This window comes from Zerene cesonia, unplaced genomic scaffold, assembly GCF_012273895.1.
Source record: "Zerene cesonia ecotype Mississippi unplaced genomic scaffold, Zerene_cesonia_1.1 Zces_u011, whole genome shotgun sequence".
In the NCBI taxonomy this organism is placed as follows: domain Eukaryota; kingdom Metazoa; phylum Arthropoda; class Insecta; order Lepidoptera; family Pieridae; genus Zerene; species Zerene cesonia.
Window position 1 is genome coordinate 704434 of NW_024045141.1, and position 13606 is coordinate 718039.

Consider the following 13606-nt stretch of genomic DNA (forward strand, 5'->3'; position numbering starts at 1 on the left):
ACGATATGATTAATTTAATTTAAATTTAATTACTTTTAATAAGATCTCAATAATATTTAACAATGCTAGTCACATTCCCGTGATTGATTTTTTATGTATTCAGACATTTTATACACGATTTTCTTGTATTTATTACGATTTAATTACTAATAAACGTAACGTAGAATAAAAACTCAACTCTCTAAAAGATACAGGTGCCTAAACCTTGTTATGAATACAAAAAAAAAATTTAAATGTCAAACTATAGAAAAATTCCCGCCATTCCGGCTGGACCACAGATGAAAAATAAAACGGGATACCAAAATCTGTATAATTCGCTTTAGTCGCATAGAATTTGGATTCTTTGCTCTATATTGCTCTATATTTTATATTATAATGTATCACTGCGTTTTTCTAAGCACATTTTTGTGATATTGTAACCAATACAGTATTTTAGTAATAAATTATTTGTGTGGAAGAAACCCTTTTTTTTTGCGAATTCTACAAAGAAGGTCTTTACTGCCTTACGAACCTTACAATTTTTCAAAATCAAACCTATGAAAGCACTAAACAAATTATTTAATTACCTTTCCGCGTCTGTGTTGTGACCATTTCAATGCTATAAAACTAAATAATTAAATATAATACTATCCTATTATGCTATCTGTGGTATAAGTAAAATTATCTAAGGATCACGGCCCCATGGATTAATTATTTCATTCATGGTTGCGTTCAAAATTCTTGTAATAAACAACTCATGACTCTCATAAAGGCAATACTACGGGCTCAGCCAAAACCCGATAAGAAATATTATTCTCCTCCTCCAGAAGTCACAGATGTCAAAATCATTATGAAGAAAAAATCTAAGGTAGTAAACAGTTTGTTTTGTTTTTCATTCACGTCACAACATAGCTTTTTTAGACATTTTTTTAGAATACGACTAGCGGTTCCATTTGGCTTCACCCGTGGTACATAAATAGCCTATGTCACTCAGAAAAGATGCAACTTTCTAATGGTGAAAGAATCTTTGAAATCAATCCTGTCATTTTATGTGATAACATTGCAAACATACATACAAAAACACAAATGTTTTCCTTTATTAATAAAAGACTAGATTTTTGTTTCTGCTATAGTAAGAAGGCGAGAGAGCGGCTCAAATACTTGAATATCAAAAGAAGAAATAGAAAAGATTATATGTCAAAAATTGTATTTAAAAATGACAGAGACCGTTAAAACCCGCGTTCTTTCCCTCCCACGCATGAAACATCTCGCTCATCTCGTTACGAGTCAATTACCTAACTTTCGTTTTGCACTTCTGTAGCGTGTACAACCACAGAATAATAAGTACAAGCAGAACAACCACAGTACAATAAGTATCCGTAGGTTAGCTAATGTCAATCAGCGTGTTTATTGCCTACTCTTGCGTTGAATGTGACGCACGAGGTTACCATTGCTATTTTTTAGTTTAATATTATTTGCGCATTGTAACAGCACTAGGTTCTTAAAGAAATATATTAATGATTTATTATTTCATAAGTGGGCTGTAAATTCAGCGGGCGAGCAGTATAGTTCGTATCCCATACGAAGTCCCGTTCGCGCCGCCTCATTCGGCTGTGTGTGTGAGCGACTGTGTGCATACACGGCGGCAGCCCCTCACACGTACATTCAAACCCACGGTGGCCGATTTGTATTAAGCTATCCTTCTATTCTTATTGTACTGTGCTATAATTATTAAATACTTACATGTTATGTCCCTTCTTCCGTATGGTGTACACTAAAAAACTTACCTTATTACTTACTTACTACTTCCCAAATTTATAATTTTATTACTTCTGCTTGGAATAGGTTGCTTCGAAGAAATTGCTATTGAGAAATAAAGCCGCCCTTTGCATCTTATATCATATTTTCTCAGATTTAATGTTTTACGTGTGCAAGAAAAAATATTTCATTCATTTCATATCATTTTCATTAAAAATATCTTAGTTAATATTATTTTGAGAAAGGTACTGATATCTTTAATACAGGTTACTCTGTAACCTAGCAAAGATATCGGTCTTAAACCTTAATTGTTTGATACCTATTTGTACTGCTACAGTGATCTAATTAGCTATAAGGTTAGGTTAAATGATTTAATACATAATTTGATTTGATTTTAATAGAAATATCACGCAGTAAGTTCAAAGGTCGATAATACCTCTCCCACGTATCTAGCCAGTCGAATGGTGAGAGATCTACCTGGTTGGGTTAATAATGCTCGTGATTTATATTATGAGAATATGAAGCTTGTAATGGCTATAAAAACGGCCCATTTTAAGGTTAGTATGTATTTCATGTATTTAGACTGTGACATTCTTAAAGATAACACGTTTAATTTTTAAAATAAAATGTAGCATATAAGTTGAACCTTTGTTTTGAGTGAGAAAATCTTGCGTAGATACCTACGGCCTGCGACCAACGAGCTTTGGTTTATATCGGATTCCAAAAGATTTAAGTCTTTTAGTTCCCTAGTGTGTCCCGGCGGCCCGCTTTAGTGAAGACTTGTATCTAATATTGGTCTATAACAAGTTAAAATTTTGTCAATATCTGTCCTATGTATGTATATATATTTTCGTGATTAATGCATATACAAACAAAAAACAGTAGCAGTCGTGGGACTGCCGATAGAAGTGAAAACGGAACTATTAAGTTGAGAGTAATTAAAACTATATGCAAAAATTATATGAAATTTTTTATGTACGCGCACATAATACAGTCAGAAATAGTCGATGTATTAGTGTATACGTGTACAAAGGCTACTGCGCGTGCGCTAGTCTGGCTCTCCATAGCTATAGATATACTATTATCATTAGCATGTCGGTGACGCGAACCGAGGATTTACCCTCTACCAAAACGCTCAACGCGCCTAAAGAAGTTTTCACTTCAAAAATAAGATAGTAACCAAAGTTTTTTGGGTTTATATAACATCGATATTGCATAGCAATTACCCTTTTTGAATCATATTTTCATTGTCATAAGATCTACATTTCAACGATCGCAGGGTAAAGTCGACAGCCGTTGGTCTCGACCTCCGCCATCTTGTAGACAATATTATGAACATAGATTATACACGTACAAACGGATATGCAGAGAAAACAAACAAATGTACCATCGTATTATTCATACTGTAAGTGTACTCTACAATAATCTTCTGTAATAATAAATCAATGAAGTGCAGCGGTTTTTGAATTTTTTTGTCCTTCTTGATCAGCTTTCATGAGATTTCCCCTATCTACCAATTTCACATGAGATGTTAAAATGTGAATTTCTATTGTTCTAATTGCGTATTTCTTTAGCGTTTTAATTAATTGTTTGTTTGTGTTGTTTTCTAGTGTATTAATTTGTAGCCTTGGATTTATTAAAAAAACAAATCATGTCCTTCATTTTTCATCAAAAATAGCTATGGACAATATTCATTCACATAAATACATATTTTCATAATAACAATCCTCTTTTCTATCAGAAGTGATTTTATAATACGTAAATTAGTTTAATTTCATTTAGAAATAGAATACCTATTCACAGATTTATTTTAAACAAATCGCGTTTATAAATCTGGTAAAAACTCTGTAAATAAATAAAAAAAATGAACATGTCATCAGAAGATATCCGATCGGCGAACTTTCATTCCAATTCCAACCTTAAGTAGTCAAGTTAATGTTCAAAGTCTATTATTACATACGCTCATTAAAAAACTGTCCATTGTACGCATGGGTACAGTTCTTCGACCGACAATTTTTGAGCGTCATTATGAGTCTAGGTATATATTTGGTTGTAATTCGCAAGTCAATGGTTTTATTTCAGCCACCAAGCCTTGAATCCTCATCGTTTTTAGACAAAGAATGGTCCAACACAAAACTGAGAATAATGCACATGTCTCGTGCAGAATTTATACTGTTTCCACTCCAAATAAAAGAGATTATAGAAGACCCAGTGTTCATGGCTCCATCCAATATCAAGAGACCAAGGTTCGTTTGCTCTCGACCAGACAATCTTAATTAAAAATAAACAATTAAAAGAAACATATAGGAAACAGTCATAAAAATCGCTTCAGTTTAAAGTAATAATATATAATAATAATGTTCATAAACTTCTTGGTAATATTGTCCAGCTTTAGGCAGACTCCTTAAAAAATCTGTTAAAAATCAATATACAGTTTTCTAAAAGAATATTATTTCCTAGAGTGTATATCACATTAAAAATCCGTGGCGCTGCTACCATGGGTACAATAGCCGCAGAACTTTTCACTGACGTGTGTCCACAAACTTGCAAGTTGTTCTTAGACTTACTTGACGGCGACGGCGTGGGGTATGGCTATGTTGGGACAAGGTTCTTTAGGTACGTCTATTTCTGGTGATATAGGTAGATAAATATTAATAATTATTTCAACAAGAATAAGGTTCTGGGCCTCCAGCTCCCCCACTCACTGTAACAAACACAGTAGGATTCTCATGCTGCTATTTCTCGCCGATCTTCTAGGGGGCTGTGGTGCGATTTGCCCAATTTGTGCCGTATCATGCTCGAATCCCAAAATCTAGGTTTACTTTAATGAAATGTCGGCATATTTTGAATATTCGTAGTTAGAATGGCTTTGACTATTTTATATTCGTAATAGAATATAGTAGTAGGTAGAAGTTAGAAAACAGGTAAGATAGCAAAACAGTTTTGACTTTTGGAGTTAATAAAATAAAAATTAACTAAAAGATGCTAAACAGAACATATGAGAAAGCTAAATATTTTTAATAGAGTTATGATCTGACATGGTTCTTAAGGCTGATTGCCTACATGTCTCTGAAAATAATGCTTAAAATTAAAATTTAAGATATATTTCCAAACAAAACCTTTATAAAACAACTAAGTGTTAGAAAAACAATAATAACGTCAAACGTCACCAAAATGACGTCAAATTATGATAAAATTAATCTTGTGTCTAATAGCTTTTTTTAGTAGCATATTTCTATTCCTTTTACTTATTTTGAGTAAAGTTATCGATCTAGAAGAAATAACTACAGATGCTGGTGTCGGATACCGGGTTAAGTGGACAAAATGATATCTTCATTAAGATCGTCAGTCCAGAGGGACAGGTGTTCTGTGCCTACTTCCCAGATGACACGTTGATAGAAGAAGTCAAAAACAGGTCGATAGATTACTTCTATCCGAACGGAGAGAATAGTTCCAGCCGGTTCAAAATCGTACGTGTGTCCGATACGACAACTCTCCACGATTTTCTCACGATATCGCAAGAACAAGTGGCCATGTTTGACGAATTACTGCTCATAGAACGACGCACGCCTGACGCTGGTGCTCTATGGGATTTGGGGTCAGTTAGAGCGCCACAGCCTAGTGCTATAGCGGCTGCCACAGCATCTTTACCTTCCCCACAAAACGCAGTGAGACAACCGAACCTGCAATCGTTATTATCGACCAATGAATTGTCTTTCGAACTGCGAAAAATTCTAATATCACTTATCGAAGCCGGGGCTAGATTAGCGGCAGCTGGGAGGAATTACGAGCTTACATTGGCGCAGCTATCGGCAGCGTTGGACGAGCCGCAGAGGAACCAGCAGTTCACCGTCCAAGTGATCACACCGGAAGAAATTGCAGCCAGACTGAACGCAACAGAGGAAAACACTGCATCCGTTACGTCTACATCTGGAGACGATTCGTACAAGCGAGCTGAGCATTTGCAGCGGTTTCTAGAAAAGTTTCGTGCGTGGAGAACGAAGATAATTGAACCACCGAACCCAGAGGCGCTCGTGACTTTAAAAAATCTAGGATTTTCCCTTGAAGATGCGGATGCGGCGTTGCGATACACCGGGAGTAACGTCCCGGCCGCCGCTTCTTGGCTGATCGGCGAACGGGGGTCCAGTGTATTCGAGCTTATCAATGGACTGCCGGACGGTTATATTCTGGAGACATTATTGAAACAACCGCAGATCCAACGGGGATTATTGAACACGAGGATGCTGATTGCATTCATAGCGATGGTCGGGCAGACGGGCAGCGCGTCTTTGTGGCTGAACTCTCCGCATGGGAGCCCGTTGTTATCTCAGATATCGAGGACGTATCATTCGGAGAAGTATTGCTTGGCTGTCAACCAGTTTTCTGAGGAGAAGCGGGAGCAGACGCCGTCGACTTCGCGGCAGAGATAGGTTTTATTCCTTTTTGCCAATTTTAATAAAGTTCGTTTTTAATAAAGAAAATTTTTATGTTAACTGCCTTTTAATTTATCAATAATTTGTTTTGCATGGTAGATAATATATGAGCCCACAAAAATATGCCCTTTTCATCAGTCATTAATAGTAAAGTCCCGTGTCGTATGTATGGTGGTTTATCTGTTTCACTGATTGATATTTTTTGTGCATAAGTAATTAGGTGATTAGTCTTCTTTGTCCTGCCAGACCGATACTTTTTGTGGGGTCCGCCGCTTATAGTTGACGGTGTTTTGGGTGGACTATATGTATTGTCTATGGGGCGGACTAAACCTAACTTTATCGCACGAACTCGGTTTCTAAGCGCTATTATTTAAACCTACATTACAACTTAAATTATAAGTATTATCTAAATATTTCCTCTAATAGATTACATGCGTGATTAAAATTCAAAATTTGTCGATGTATTTGTAGAAAAGTCCCTAATTTATACTGGAGTGGAGGAGATGTGGTTCACAACAACGGGTTCGGCTGCTACGCACAGAAGGGACGTTTTCAACCCATCGGCGCTGAAAACTATCATTTCTCCCACTCAATGCCTGGTGAATATACACGATACGTATTTGCGTATCATTTTAATCATCCTAACTAATATACTAATATTATAAATCTGAAGAGTTTGTTTGTAATTGTGTTATATATCACTCGCGGTCCGCCCCGGCTTCGCCCGTTGTACCTATATATAGCCTATAGCCTTCCTCAATAAATGGGCTATCTAACACTGAAAGAATTTTTCAAATATCGGACCAGTAGTTCCTGAGATTAGTGCGTTCAAACAAACAAACTATTCAGTTTTATAAGATTAAGTATATAGTACCTGGATGACCGAGCTTTGCTCGGTATTTTTTATTTCTTTTTGTTTTTTTATGAATCGTGTTTTTTGGAAATTATGTTTAAGTACGAATTACATACTAATCTAATAAAATTATGAAATATGAATAATATGTTTCGATCTTACCGACAGAAACGCCTCCCTTTTGTTAAAAAAGTAAGATTAAGTCGATAAAACACGAATGTGACATTTTCTAAAAAAGATTCCTAGCTAGATCGATTTATTGCCCCCGAAACCCCCTATATGCTAAATTTCATGAAAATCGTTGGAGCCGATTCCGAGATTCCATATACATATATATATATACATACAAGAATTGCTCGTTTAAAGATATAAGATAAGATATGTTACAGGTTTATTGTCAATGCGAGTAACAAGAAACGATGAAATGTGCGGTATTTTCAATATCACGTTTAAAGCAATGCCAATGTTTGATTTACAAAGCGTCGTTTTTGGAAGAGTAAGTTATTTATATACTAATATTTGCTCCCGTTTATTATTCTGCTAGCTCCAGCTCTGTTCCACCAGTCTAGCCTCCTATTTTCAGACACAAAAATCATTTCATAATATCGCTCCGTTGCGATGTCAAAAACAAGCAAACTATGCGACGTGTGGAAGGAATGAATCAGCGATATTTCGTTGGCATATGCTTACCCGTCGAGCAAAAATCACACTATATATCACAGTATCACACTAATATTATAAATGTGAAAGTATTTTTAGATGTTTATCCGTCAATCACGCTGAAACAACTGAATGAATTTTGATAAAATTTTGGATACAAACAGAGCATGAGGTAACTTGGGTGATAGGATACTTTTATCCCGATTAAATGCTCCCTTGGGAAAAATCCCAGAAATAGACAGTACTAAATAGTATAGTACAATAATTTGTAAATGTCGTAATTCAACGCGGACAAAGCCGCGGGCGACAGCTAGTCAGCAATAAATTAACGACTTTTTAGACATATGAATAAATAGAATATATTTTCAGATAATTCGTCCCAATAACACCTACGAAATTATGAAATCTCTAGGTTCCCCTTTGAATACGCAGCCTATTGTAGAAATTGCATCAACTAGAAGGTATGACGAACATTGGCGTTATGGTGTAAAAAACTCAAACCTAGCATCTGTAAGAAATCAAATTATGTGATAATAAAACGTGTTAAACATTTAGATTTTCATTACAACCCGAGAAACGGCTTGATAAAATGTCTTCGTGAAATTTTATTTAAAAAATTCAATAAAACTTCATGCATGTCTAAAATCACAACAGATACTAAAGTAGTAAAATTAATGTTTAATTTTACTACTTTAGTATATCATAAATACATTATTTCTTTATTGGTATTCTAAAAAACTAAACGCTGGTTTTAGTCATGCGAAACGCCGATGCAGGCAGGCGACTCGGATGACCTCTGTACACCCGCACACGATGCCAATTCTAGAGCGCTTCATAGAGGTTCATATCTTTAAATCAACCTTTATAACAATTAATAATATATTAATTATATATATTATATTATTAATATATTAATTATATAATTCATAACAATTAATAATATATTAATTTATTCTCCTCAAAGTTGTAACTACAGTTTAGTTAGTGTTAAATGGCATTTGACAACTACAATTTACTTCCAAATTCTCCCTGCATTTCCAAACGGTTTTTTTATTCAATCTGATTGTTATATGGAATTAAAATACAATATTCTTAGATTACATTATTAATTCGTTTGGATTTACGCCTTTGACGTCACAAGATGGCTCTAATACAATCCTATTCTTAGTTTAAAAAAGGAGAGTACATAGTATGAGTAAGAAGGAGTAAGGGGGAGAAAAAATGGAGAATGAGAAAGGAGAGAAAATAAAACACATCACTTGTTTCACACATATATTCAACAAAGTATATTATATAAAAGAAATAACTTATACAATTATATTTAACAATGCCTCCAGTCATGTCCCAAATGTCATAATTTCTATATAAAACCTATTAAAAACCCTAATACTATTTATATCTGCGTAAAGCTGTAGCGTTAACTTTAAGTTAAACAACATTATTTTGAAGATACAGTAGCGAGTTTGGTGAGTAGGAAGCTGGAGGACCGTATCCTTTCCCTTACCCTTCTTCCCGTCCTTTTTCTTATTTCCTCCGTCAATCCTTTACCCCATACCATTTTAAGTCGGAAATCCATCTATCCACCAGCTCCTTTACCGACGTTGATATAATAAAAAAAAATCTAGAAAGAGAAAGAGATAATAGCGCTACTCCTCCCGTCTCTTTCTATTGCAACCAATCGCCAAATCATTAAATTAGACGCAAAATGGCTGCCATTTTTTTTAATATAATTTATGTTACACACACTACACGTATATAAATCGCGTACATACGCATATGTGTGTGTGAGTACTTAGCGAGTGTCGATTCTAAAGGAAATGGTGTTTGCTTGATTCGGTAATGAATATTCGTTTGTTAAATTTAGTTTTTACTAGCTATTCAAACGCTATTCTGCCTTACTCTTATAATTTAGGGTCAACATCAAAATCGGTCAAGCCGTTTCGGAGGAGTATGGCAACGAAAACTGTGACACAAGAATTTTATATATTAGATTTTGCTGCCCTGTTTTTGTAAAATATTCAGTGTTTTAGCTAGTTGCTTAAAAAAGCTCCAATCCAAATAAAACTAAACGGCTGAACCGATTGTCATATTATTAAAACTTTCTCCCTCGTGATATATCGTCATACATTTTCAATATTATGCAGGTATTTAATTAAACAAAATTATACCATTCATTCGTCCTTTTTAAATTTACGCACAACCTGTATTTGAGTTTGAGATTGAGTCGGGAATTTGTATTTGTGTTTGAGTATGAGTTTTGAGTTGTGGTATGAGCTTTGAGTATGAATTTGTGTTTGAGTTGGGAGTATGTGATTGAGTTTGAGTTAGAGTATGAGTTTGAGTTTGAGTTTGAGTAACGCTACATCTTCACGCGAGTCAGTCTTGTTGAGTGTAGACAGCTAATGGCACTTGAGCGTATTCAGTATCGTGAGGCCGCACAGGTCCTCATCCCTCATTTTGTGCTTGAGAAATTTGAACAACTTCCTGTAAGGAAAAAAAAATACAAATTTAAACCTCACTAACATCTTACTTTGGATGTTGGATGTTGTAAACACGAAAGTTTGTAAGTATGGATGGATAGATGGATGGATGTATATATGGGTATGTATGATCCATTCATGGATGGTATGGATGTTTGTTACTCTTTCATGTGAATACAGTTCGATCGCGAAAATCGTATGGATTTTGTTACATAGATAGATAGAATAATACAGTGGACTTGAAAAACTCTTTTTTTTTTTAATCTTTAATAGGGCAGCGCTTGACCACGATCCCGCCTGATGGTTAGCTGAGATGTGGTCTAGGCTGTAACGCGCTTCCCTAGAAGGTACCCGTTCACTCTACTCTTGAACAGTTCACTCGGAACCTCCCTTCTTTTTTGAAGTCGGTTAAAATCACCTTGGCCTTGACTTAGCCACCTAGGTTAGGTTAGGCCACTTAGGCTTCACTTTATACTATGACCAGCTGCAACCAGCGGCGTCACTCGCCTGGTTGGGGAAAATGCCTATATGCTAATCCAGACTATATTTTATCTATCTATCTCTATACCAAATTTCATAGAGATCTATCTGATCAGGTATTTACAAACATACATTTTTGTATTTCGCTTCAAATATTTTTCCTACACTAATATTAAAGAGGAAGAATTTGATTTATTTTTTGTTTGTTTGCTTGTAATGGATGAACTCAAAAACTACTGGACCGATTTTAAAAATACTTTCACCATTAGAAAGCTGCAACTTCGCAGAGTGACATAGGCTATATACGTACCACGGGCGAAGCCGGGGCGAATTGCTAGCATTTGATATACAACTTTTGTCTCACCATATCGTTCTCGGCGCGTGGCCCCAGTCGTGCGGCACTGACTTGGCCACTCGGCACAGCGTCTCGACGGGGATCATCTCGTCCGCAACTATAGTAGTGATACCTGAGAGAGAGAGAGAGAGAGAGAGAGTAAACAATCGATATAAAAGAGCTAAAAAGGAGTAAATGCTTGAATCTTTGAAACTACGCAACAGATTTTGATGGGATTTTTTTTAATAGATAGAGCGACTCAAGAGGTATATGTCTCGTATTTTGCATCCGTGCCAAGTCGGGGCGGATCACTAGTCTAAATACATATATATATGTATATGATAATTTTTTTAATTAAACATTTAAATCGCATGGCGGCTAATATCAGCGCAGACTCACCAATGGAACCGGCCTTCGGCCAGGCGGTTTCTTGCGCATCCTCCACAATTAATTCAATCTTCATTGACAGCTCCCACACTGAACGCAGCGGTACGTTAGCCACCTGAAATATATGTGTTGTTAGATATCAAAAAGGGGGGAGGGGGGGCTGTATTGAATTTTTATTTGATATAATAAGAATGCACTGAAAATTCTAATTAATGTAGTTAGATGATGCCTTCCTCAATAAATGAACTATCTAACACTGAAAGAATTTTTCAAATCGGTCCAGTAGTTCCTGAGATTAGTGTGTTCAAACAAACAAAGTATACTAGCATAGAAATAAATACAGGCAGTGGTGGATTAGTGGCGAGCGACTTTGGAATTTAGTTCGAGACCGGGCGAGCGTACAGGAAATACACTGATTTTTTCAATTGATCTGCGCATGTGGGTAACATCACCTGCTTCAACTGCTCGGAACGGTGATGGAAAACATCGTGAGGAAACCGGCATGTGCAAGAATCAAAAGTTCGACGACATGTGACATCTGCCAACCCGCACTTTGTCAGCGTGGTGGATTATGGCCTTAACTCTGTGTCCCAGCAGTGGGAATATGTATGGCCTGATGATGATGATGATGAAATTTAAATACAGTTTCATTCTGGTTCAAGGTTTCAGTTACAGTTTCCTTCTGCAATTGACCTCAAGTCTCTCCCAATATTCTTGGACGATGGCAGCGCTTACCATCACGCGAACGACCAGCTCCATTGCCGACGATGAAATAAAAAAAAATCTATGGCTATGCAATATAATCTGTGGCTATAACGTATAAGATGTGGCTATAGATGTGGCTATCTACACTAATATTATAAAGAGGAAAACTTTGTTTGTTTGGTTGTAATGAATAGGCTCAAAAACTACTGGACCGATTTTAAAAATTCTTTCACCATTCGAAAGCTACATTATCCACGAGTAACATAGACTATATATGTACCACGAAGCCGGGGCGAACAGCTAGTAACATATAAATCTGTGGTTATACAATATAATCAACATATAATATGTGGGTATATAATATAATCTGTGGCTACACAACACAATCAGCGGCGCGCGCACCTTGAGCGTGAGGCAGCCGTCGGCGGTGAGGGCGAAGGCCAGGCGGCACATGGCGTCCCGCATGGCGCGCAGCCAGCGCAGCGCGGCGCGCGCCACGCGGCGGCAGCGCGCCAGCGCGGCGGGCACGTCGCCGGCGCCGCGGCAGCTGCGCGCGCACTCGAGCCGCATCGCCTCCGCCGCGAGGCGCACGCACAGCGCGACCAGCGGCTCCTTGTCCTCTGTTCATTCATTTGGAATCGATTTCGAATCGGAGAGTTCTCGCGTGGGTATGTGATTCTGGTGTGTGCGTGTGTGATTCTGGTTTGAGAATGTAATTATGGTATGTGCGTGTGATTCTGGTGTGAGAATGTGATTATGGTATGTGCGTGTGATTCTGGTGTGAGAATGTGATTATGGTGTATGCGTGTGATTCTGGTGTGAGAATGTGATTCTGGTGTGTGCGTGTGTGGTACTGGTGTGTGCGTGTGTGATTCTGGTGTGAGAATGTGATTATGGTGTGTGCGTGTGATTCTGCGGTAAGAATGTGTTTCTGATATGCGGGTACGATTCGGACATGCGTGAGCGTGTGATTCTACTGCAAGCACTACCATCTACTTGAAGGAAGTGACAACTAAGTCAAGTAGGCAGTAGATAGGTGTATTAGTTACTACTTGTATTACTATGTAGTAAAGAGATAGATAGATACTACCTATCTATCATCTACTACTATTGGACTTGGATTAAACTGTATTTGTGTGTGTGTACACGTGCGTTTAGGTAATATACAGCAGTTGAAATGGATTATTTCATTGTATTTCTTTAGTTTTCTCTGTACCATTCCTATTCCTACTAATATTATAAATGCAAAAGTAACTCTGTCTGTCTGTCTGTCTGTTACGATTTCACGCCTAAACCACTGAACCAATTTTGATGTAATTTGGAATGAAGGTAGAACTGAACTTGGGAAAGGACACAGGATAATTTATATCGCGAAGAAAAGGGAAGAAGGAGTTGAAATAGGGAGATGATAGCGATATAACCGAATTCCACGCGGGCGAAGCCGCGGGCGGAAAGCTAGTTTACAGATAAATATAAAAATATACAAAAACCCACGCACCATCGCGAGCCGAATCCACAACAACGCCCAGCACCGGCG

At 37.0% G+C, this 13606-nt stretch overlaps 2 protein-coding genes and 1 long non-coding RNA gene across 3 annotated transcripts in view; 2 read left to right on the plus strand and 1 right to left on the minus strand.

The window, feature by feature from the left end:
* Window positions 1-1998: 1998 nt before the first annotated feature.
* Window positions 1999-3198, plus strand: LOC119839313. The gene is made up of 2 exons (XR_005288243.1): window positions 1999-2294; window positions 3017-3198. It is a non-coding gene; the product is annotated as an uncharacterized LOC119839313 (long non-coding RNA).
* A 1829-nt stretch (window positions 3199-5027) lies between these two features.
* On the plus strand, window positions 5028-6167 carry LOC119839307 (ubiquitin-associated domain-containing protein 1). The gene has a single exon (XM_038365549.1). The coding sequence runs from the start codon at window positions 5028-5030 to the stop codon at window positions 6165-6167; it is 1140 nt and encodes a 379-aa protein (XP_038221477.1).
* Window positions 6168-9639: 3472 nt separating this feature from the next.
* Window positions 9640-13606, minus strand: part of LOC119839303 — a 12464-nt gene continuing 8497 nt past the window's right edge. The window contains exons 5-8 of the mRNA XM_038365543.1: window positions 12472-12689; window positions 11377-11479; window positions 11008-11110; window positions 9640-10167 (exon numbers count right to left, since the gene is read on the minus strand). Coding sequence (XP_038221471.1) covers window positions 10083-10167; window positions 11008-11110; window positions 11377-11479; window positions 12472-12689 — 509 coding nt within the window. The 3' untranslated portion in view covers window positions 9640-10082. The remainder of the gene's footprint in view (window positions 10168-11007; window positions 11111-11376; window positions 11480-12471; window positions 12690-13606) is intronic.